General features: G+C 47.4%; 2 protein-coding genes across 3 annotated transcripts; one reads left to right on the top strand and one right to left on the bottom strand.

Moving 5' to 3' along the window:
- Positions 1 to 4,938: 4,938 nt before the first annotated feature.
- On the bottom strand, positions 4,939 to 6,140 carry LOC128274339 (uncharacterized). 2 transcript variants are annotated; one of them, XM_053012503.1, is made up of 3 exons: positions 5,937 to 6,140; positions 5,716 to 5,862; positions 4,939 to 5,640 (listed from the first exon to the last, which is right to left on the bottom strand). In XM_053012503.1, the coding sequence occupies exons 1-3, from the start codon at positions 5,979 to 5,981 to the stop codon at positions 5,356 to 5,358; spliced, it is 477 nt and encodes a 158-aa protein (XP_052868463.1). In that variant the 5' UTR covers positions 5,982 to 6,140; the 3' UTR covers positions 4,939 to 5,355. The 2 variants fall into 2 exon arrangements, with proteins under 2 accessions (XP_052868463.1, XP_052868471.1); XM_053012511.1 differs by having other exon boundaries at positions 5,716 to 5,858.
- Positions 6,141 to 6,908: 768 nt separating this feature from the next.
- Positions 6,909 to 8,507, top strand: LOC128269478 (protein artemis-like). Its single transcript, XM_053006961.1, has 2 exons — positions 6,909 to 7,997; positions 8,493 to 8,507. Exons 1-2 carry the CDS (start codon positions 6,936 to 6,938, stop codon positions 8,505 to 8,507), a joined length of 1,077 nt encoding a protein of 358 aa, XP_052862921.1. The 5' UTR covers positions 6,909 to 6,935.
- The last annotated feature ends 680 nt before the right edge of the window (positions 8,508 to 9,187 follow it).

Here is a 9,187-nt window from a genome sequence, read left to right as displayed (position 1 = left end):
ACCGAATGGCTTCGCAGAGCGAGAAAGAAGGAAAGAGAGCGAGAGAGAGAGCGAGTAGCGGTGGTACGAGCCGCAAATGGTACAAAGGTCACCGAACGTGTCAACCGAAACGCGCCAAATGCGCCGCTGCTAGTAACCCGTCGTCGTCGTCGTCGGCCACCGCAGTCCTTGCGGGTTACTGCCGCACACACACACCTAGCGGATACTAAAATATTCCGAGCCACCATCAGCAGCACCACCAGGGGACGGGGACCAGATTTGTTCGGCTTCGCGCAATTCGATGAATTGTTGATGATTGTTGTCACAGTGACGGAGACCCACTTACGAAGGCTCGTGAAGGCTATGGATGGATGGATGGAGCTACTTCAACGGTGCTAGCTCCCCGAAAGGCTGGCGTCTTTGTACGTGCGCGACCATTGTTTCATGGGACATTAATGCATCTCTAATGGCTTTTATGGGGTGGAGCTCGCGGGCTCGCTTAAGGGATGGTGTGAATGAGGTAATAACACTGAACACTGAACATCGGTTATCCCGTGCCTATCGTCTGTTAGTGCGCACGCACATTCCAACACACGGCCACCACGGGGAGCGGGGACGTTGGGTTGGACGTCTTGAAGCACACACGACGTCGGGTAGCACCACACCAGACGCGCGCGCGCCCTTAGTTCGGGAGTGTCAGGACTCACAGAGAACTGACAACGCCAACTGACTGACTGACTGACCGACTGACTGCACTCTGCACCCCTTATGCGGCCGGATTACCGAAGATACCATGTCCAACTAGCGCGAGGTCTGCAACTCACTTCCAGAGTACAGTCCACTTTCACTCACCAACTGTCAACAGCTGGAAGCGCTACGAACTAGCGAGCTGGCGAGCACCCGATCCCGAATACCGACGAAAACCCGCGCCCAAGGATGCTAGTAAACGGGGAGAGCGTCGGGATGAAGCTCCAGCTCCCATCGATTATGTAACAATCAGTGCTATCTTGGCAGGTGGGGAACACATCCATCCTGTGCTGAGGCCGGTGCGGACTGCGGCTCCAAGACCCCGTCTCACAGAAAAGGTTGATGCCAACCCCCCTTCAGGATCTGGTCGTAGTGTCGTAGGCCCTCGAAGGTCCATTACCGCCATCGTTCCACGCGGTCCGAGCTGGACCGTTTTTTGGCTTTTCTAGAAATTAGTTGACAAAACCTAACCTTCACTGCTGGCAGCCCAGCCCCAGCTGTTCGGGAGCCAGATCGGCCAGATGTCCATGGCATACAGCGCATTTCGCACTCGCACCAGCAGGTGCAGGAACGTCCTACATGTAAATCGCAGGGTCTTGAAGGAGCATTACACACACGCGCACGCACACCAACAAAACATCGAGGACACGAAGAATGGACACAGGGCAGGACAGTAGCGAAGAATGGCTAGCAGGGAGCAGAAGGCAGAACGAAGAAAGCGTCCCCGAAATTCGGAGAGATTCGGAGAATGCGAGAGTGCGAAATGCGGGAGAAGAAGCAAACAAGTACAGGACATTTGTTTGCCCCCCACCCCCCCTACACGAGTAGTACGAGTTTGGCACTATTGTAGTCGGTGCGTCCTGGTGGGGGGCATGTTGACTCTCGAAGTGCTTGAAAGTGCAGTCGCGCACAGTTGGTCGGTGATTTGATGATAGCAGTTCGCCGTCTTTTCATGCTGCTCCATGCTGCAACTCCCCAACGCTAAGTCAGCCCATACAGCTACATTCACAGGCACACACACACACACACACTCACACGCGCGCTCTCACGATGACGGCGCGCGCGTATGGATGATAGCTGGAGAGCTGGTTCTGGTGTTCTGGATTCATCTCGCGCATTCGCTGGTTCGGTTTGGGGCCGGATCCAGCTGTAAGCTCAAATTTTTCATTGACTCCCACACCTTTTGTTGCAATGCACAGTGCACAACAAGAACAAGACCGTGAACACAGTGTTGGTGCCGTCCGTCTGGTCAGGTCAGGGAGAGCGCCGGACGTCCGCCCCAGTTGGTGTCGGTTTATAGCACCCGAACTTCATTATGCATTGCATAACCGCTTTGCTTTGCGGCACAGCCTCTCCGGCCCCAGACTCGAATCCCAATTATGCGCAAAGCCTCATCGGGAAACCTCCAAGCTAATGCGAACCACTTACTTGCATTCCATACATCGTAACAAAACAAACGAAAAAAAAACCCGGAGCTATTCGCGTATTAAAAAGTTCCTAGGTTCGCTCAGGATCAGGAAGAAAGTAAGGCGTTGTAAGGATCTCTGGTAGCCCGCAATTTATCTTGGGGGAGGATGCGTATTGCTAGTTCAGTTTCTCTTACCCGTAAACCGTATGGCGTATGTCTCATATCGATAACGAACGGGTAGACGGCGCGACGGTCGTTGTTTGTTGATGACAGATCGACGCCTGCTGATAGCATAACGTTGCGGGCGTTACGACGCATCGGAGGCTGAGTAACATCCACCCCCCCACACGCACACACACGGATACACGCTACGTACAGAGATCAGTGTTCTATTCTGCAGAATCTCCCCAGCGTGGCCATCGTTCTTAACACCACACTAGACCCCGCACTGGACGCACCGAACGCAACCGCCCAAGTCCGAGCCCAGAACACCGAAAACCCATCGCTGTCAAGGCGCTCTTTGTTCTGCTAGCTGGCTGGCTGCTGCTGCTACCAGCGGCCAAACCTACGACAGTGTAACGGGGTGTCTCTGTGTGTAAAAGGACCCACCCGCCACCTCGAGTGTGAGCGAGAGATGGGGCGAAAAGTAGTGCACTCCTGTGCTCGCTTCGCTGTGTTTCCGTTTCACGGGCGGAAAGTGTCGATGTCTTTCCGAAGAAGCACTCCACCGGACCGGAAGGGCAGCAGCTGGGGCTTCCCCGGGGAGGATCCGACCTCCGAACCGACGACCTGACGACACACTCTACTGGGTCACTGGGCGGCGGCGTGCCTGAGAGGCGGGCGAAGACGGCACGGTAACGGTGATTGATGCTAATGGAATAGGAAGTGTAGCCTTAACGCAGGAAGAGCAGCAAGCAGCACGAGCGGTCAGCGCGAACGTGCTGTAACACACACGGCTGCTCTACGGCTGTATGTGTGTGTGTGCGCGCGTGTTTGTGCGTTTATGTAAGGGTGCCCAGCTAGCACACACTGATCGACCCGAGAGCAGAGGCTGCAATTGAACTGCGTTCCTTGGTAGGCTGGCGGCGGCGACCCAGCGTACAGACTGGGAGCGGGACCCTCTGTACTTGGGACGAACACCACTCTCGACGGTTCACTGATAACTGGTTCCGCGCGCTGTTCTTCTCCTTCGGGGGCCCATCATCACGACCACAGCCGTGAGATAAATAGCCGTGCCAGCGAGCGTTCCGAGCCAGGAGCCAGGTAGCCAGGATCATCACAGCAGCCTCGTTCATCCTCGACTCACGGTTCGCTCGCTCGCAGAGATGACGTCGCGAGTTTCTCCCGAGAACCGAGAGCCACAGAGCCTGAGAAAAAACGGCCACAACGAACGGGGAAACAAACGGGAAAGCCGTGTATCGTAGCTGAATCATGTTGTAGGTCGATAAGAGAGAGAGAGAGAAGCGGAATCCAGTGTCGGCACACATCTCAGCACATCGTGTCGGAACCCGTCCCAGCATCGGGCGCTTTTCTTCGCCACTCCAGCCCTTTTTTGGGAAGAGTGCGCAAACGCTCCGAAATACCGATAGGCGAACTCTTCGGGTACGATTTTTCAGCACGATATGGCATGAATGGCGACAACTCAAAGAGCACCAGCATTGTGTAGTAGTCTTTCTTTCATGGCCCCAAAAAGGGGTGAAGGCAAAGTCAGTCCGACAACCGGTGCAGAAACTCCGGGCGTGGATCCCCCACCAAGGGAGCCGAAACCTAGCGTGAGGAACTCAACAGAGACGGACGCAGATGAGGAGAGGAGCGATAAAGAAAGAGGAAAAACGAAATACAAAAGGCAAGAATGGGCCTAAGCGATCATACGGAAAGAAAGAAGGAAAAACGCAGAGAGTAGAAAGCGTGAAGAACATAATGGAACATAATGGAAAACTTTTGAGAGCTCTGGAAGGGAAAAAGAATTCAGTCGTAAGGATTAAAACACCCACCCACGACCCTAACAAGAATAGGCCTACCCTGGGTTAGAATTATTTGACATGATACCGAGATTTAGTGCCAAGCAACTCAAAACAAGTGCACTTTGTATTATTTTAAATGCATTAGGTTTTGTCTTAGACTAAAACTAACCATATGCTTCACATTCACTGTTCCCGATACAACTGATGCCCCCTGGCGCTCGTTTCTGCTCGTGGTGGACGTGGACAATTTAAACGTACACCAAGCGAGGTGTCACGGAATCGGGACATTAAGTATTTCGAACATTTTCTACCGACTGGCTATCTGTTTGTGATATTAGATTTAAAAAAACTGGGAAATGGAGTGTTTTTCGCGTTGTTGGTTGAACACTATGCAGTAGCAATACGTTATGAGAAGGATCTTCGTTGTACACTATCATATCATAGGCCGCCCAGAAGAATCTGGGAAAGCGTGGTAAGCTCTGTTTGAAATGATTGGGCTGCGTCGACAGCGATGCTAGGCCGGCCCGTGTAACGAGTTGGTGGCGCTCGCTCGACCGCGAGCGGTGGAGGGAGCCTCTATAGCAAACCATAACCGCTCGGCGGTTGTAGTAACCGGTTAAGTATCATATTACAATCCAGTGCCCCGCAGCGCAAACCGATCACATGCATTACACGTGGAATACAGATTGTCAACCCCATCTATCTGAATGATGATTTGTCATTTCTTTTCATTATGCCTCGTGCTTCATTGTGATAAAGATATAAACATCTCTTTAAAAAAAATAAAAAGCAATTGTTACAAAATTTACCGAACAAAATATGATTTGAAATATGTACAAGTTACTTTAAATACATTACACGAACCATTTATTAAACAAATACATCCTAGTAGCATAGTATCAGCCATTTTTCACAAGACCATCAGCGTGTATTCGTTTTTACGATTTAGATATACATTCACTTATTGATCTATCCGTTAGTCCGCATTTACCATTTTCGAATAAGTCTTTTTCTAATTTTTACCATTTTTTTTGTTTGGTTTAGTCGCAGCAAATAAACCGCAAACATGCTTCAAGTTACACAACAAAAATAGGTGTCTTGAGCAATGTTGTGAGGCAACTAGATGTTATACTTATCCGGAATTGTTAAATGGAAACTCCCTGCTACACTTGTATCAGAATGTAATTCAGCTGTCGAGATTCGATATTCGAGAATGGCTTGCTTCAAATAATGCAGCTGTCGAGATTCGAGAATGCCTTACTTGAAGATTGGAGCATTTAACTGCGCGTGAGACGGTGTCATTTGGTGCGGTGCATCAATATCCTCGTAGGAAGTTGGATTATCACCCACAATCGCTCCACCAGCACCGATTGCGAAACTTCCGCCACGATCCGAAAGTTCCCGCTGCAAAAGCAATAGGCTAAATGGTCGCAGGGCCAGATTCAAGATAGCACAGACGGCGGAAAAGATGCCGTGAGAAGGAAAGTAGAAAACTACGCCAATCAAATCGAAGACGAAGCTGAACGCGTTGATTACAGCAGCCTGAAAAAGGGTAAAAAACGAAAATAAAACTGCCAGTTAATAAATGGTCAATGTGGGAAGAATTGAAAAACGTACTATCTGTACAGCATCCGTCGATTCTCGGCAATGTATTGACCAAAACAATGTTATCAGATATAGCAAATTATAAAACAGATAAGCAGATGGTAGCCACACGCCTTCCAATGCCAGCACAATGAGCACAAAATGAACAAACGACACTACCTTGATCGAGGAATAAACGAGAATTCAAAGTGTTATTCAAGCTAGCAGGTATTAGGCCCGTATACGGAAGTTACTTTCAGTCGCGTATGCATGGTGTTAATCGCCCTCTGAACATCCATGATCACGACGCTAAGGCTGATAACGCGCTGATAAAAACACGGCTTTGGCGAAGTAAATAGAACACAAAACAAAACACTGGATCGTTTATCTTCTGTTTATGCAGTGAATTTCCCCGAGTAAAGAACGTAACCAGCTACAGTTCTGAGCGGACAAAATGACGTTTCTTCCCTAATTTGTTGTTTGTTCAAACATAAAATCGCTGATATCAAGTTCAAGCAACAGATTTGTTCGGAGAGCCAAATTCGTTAACGGATTTCCAAGAAATGCTTCCGTCATAATAGCATTCCCGATCAGGAAAATGGTTCGCAATTTTGCAACCCCACTTCGAGGACTATGTGGCGCAACCCGTGCCCTTCTGTAGATTGATTTCTACTGTCAAACGATTGACGCAAGGCAAAATTTGATTTGACAATTCATCAATCCAAAAGGTCAAAGTAGTCGTTAAATACTGCTTTAGACTGAAGTAGACTACTTTTGTATTTGTCATCCACGACATTAACATGTGATTTCTAATCGTTAACGCACACACCGTTACAGAAAGCAACAGAGATTAACATTGTCTCTGGTGCAGGTCAAAACCGCTTAGGCGAACCGGTTGTAACCGGAATCGGTTGTCGCCAGGTTATCGATATCAGATACACCCTGTTGTCAAAATTGAGTGCTCGAAAGGTACCTTTAGCGTGTTTTGCATTTACTCGTCCTTAATATCTTCTGTCTTTAACAACAAGTAAACAACAATGACATCACTAGAGTTGTGCCGTCTCTAACCGCCTGCGAGCTTCAATCCTTTTTGCATGTTGCTAACTATTTTACGGAAACTTGCACGGTACGGAAATCGATAAGGTACATATTTTATCCATTCATATTGCTCGCGGAGCCAGTTAATAATAAAATATATCTAACACAGTTTCGAGGACTACGTTAGTGGCGAACTAAACCTTGCAAACAACGCAATGAGCACCTTCCCAGGATATATTCCGGAACTTCCTGGAATAGCCATCGACTATTTCGACCATGAACAACGGCAGAAGGCGACCGTATTTTTCCTGTCTCATTGCCACGCTGATCATATGCGTGGGTTGGCGATAGAAGATCCGCTCCCGGGACCGCTGTATTTAAGCCCCATATCTGGTGTGTTCATCCGTCATCGGTTTGTTCAACATGCGAAAGTGACCAGGAATCTTATTGCTGAGGAACGATTATCCCTAACTGTTAATCTGCCAAACAAGACAAGCTACGAATTGACCGTAGTTAGCATTCCGGCTGAACATTGTCCCGGATCGGTGATGTTCTACTTCGAAACAGTTTCATCGCGAATTCTGTACACTGGTGATTTTCGCTCTACATCGAGCACATACTTAGCCAGGTATTTTTCTGAAATACGCCCCGTAATAGTTTACCTCGATAGTACGTTTCTCAACCTTGAATACGATTATTTCCCCACGCGCGACGAAGCTACGGAGAAAATCACAGAACTTTGCTCAAAATTTTTAGCAGATGAACGGAACGTAGTGTCACTGTGGCTTCCAGCAAACTGTGGGTCGGAAGACTTATTTTTAAAATTGTTTGAAGCGTTAGGCGAAAAGATTCACGTTAATGAGAAACAACGTGGAACGTACATGCACTTTCCAAACCTTTGTGAGGCACTGACTGGTAACAGTTCAGCGCGAATTCATGCTTGCACCGGAACGATTAAGCATAGTAGGCACAGTTCGGTACTTGCTTGCCGAACATTAACTAGCAGTACCGAAACTATAGTTAGAATTATACGCCCTTCGGCCCTACGATGGAAGGGTTTGCAGCAAACGGATGAATACTTTCAAGAGACTCATGGATTGTTTTATGTATGTTACTCCAATCATGCTAGCTATAGTGAGTTAGTAAAGTTTCTACAGCATTTCAAACCAGGTGTACAGGAGGTTAGACTCAATACAGTGGCCGATGAAAGTGATCTAGCTCGCAAAACACAGCTAGTAAATTCAATATTGTTGGAGTGTGATACTGAGAAACGCTGTGTAAGAAAGTGTGATACTATACAGCCAAAAGAAAGTTTGTACCTTGACAAGATGGCCTACAAAAACGATAAGCATGTAATACACCACCACATACACGAAAACAGCGGTAGTGAAAGTGATCATTCTGAAGATGAGTATCCTAATTGCAACTTTCCTAAAAGAATGCGCTGCGAAGCTGAGACACAGCAAACATATAAGTACGGATAACTAGAATGTATATGGCATGATCTGTATATTTTATTTTCTATTTTCAGTTAGCCTATCCTATTGTAATGGATAATGAGAAAGCGACACACACACACACACACACACACACTGGTGATCGAAAATATGGCGCCACAAACTGACAACTAACTGACACACAGCTTTGCGATTGCAAATCTGTATATTGTTCCATGGTGTTTCTCCGGATGCGTATAAACATTACTTGATAAGATGATACTTGATGTTTCATTTGTTTAATTTCTCTTGTTTGTATCTACTTTTAATTTTCAGATACTAATTTACTGATTGTTTCGTTTGGTTTTAAAGGCATTAGCGATTTTTTTATATTTAATTGTATTTTAACGCCTCAAGTTATGCAATCGGCATGACAATATTAGCTCGGACATCAACCAATAATAGTTACTACTTTTTAATGGCTAGTTATCTGCCAACATCGCGAATTTCATATAATATCTAAAACTCATCACTCATTGGTGAATAAGTACAGAGGAATATTAACTAGTTAGCTTCCTCATCCAAACTCATACCGATGCTTCCTAACAAGTTAACTTCTTTGCCCCATAGTGTGCAGCAAGACTTTTGATCGACGGAGTGTGTGTCCTGTGATCCTTTTGCGTGTACAACTGATTGAAGAGCAATTGTTGTCTCTCTCTCACACACACACACACACACACGTACTGAATCACTCTTTTCACTCTCTTCTTTTTTTTTTTTTAATCAATTGCAGTTGCGTTTGGGTACTTGCCAGAATTCGAAGCGCCAATGGAGAACATTTCGGTCGCCGTCGGTCGGGATGTGACACTGTCGTGCCGCATCAAGTGGTTGGGCGGCCATCGGGTAAGTTATCCTGTGCGCGGGGCGCCCGCCCTCCCCATCCGCAATCATTGTGACCAAAGTTGTCGCTCTTCGCTAGAGCACGCACCGTCCTACACCGCACGCGCACCCCCCACATATGATGGTGTAAG

The sequence above is a fragment of the Anopheles cruzii genome, chromosome X (assembly GCF_943734635.1).
Source record: "Anopheles cruzii chromosome X, idAnoCruzAS_RS32_06, whole genome shotgun sequence".
NCBI lineage: Eukaryota > Metazoa > Arthropoda > Insecta > Diptera > Culicidae > Anopheles > Anopheles cruzii.
The sequence above is the reverse complement of the archived record's forward strand: the minus strand, read 5'-3'. Positions and strand labels throughout refer to the sequence as shown.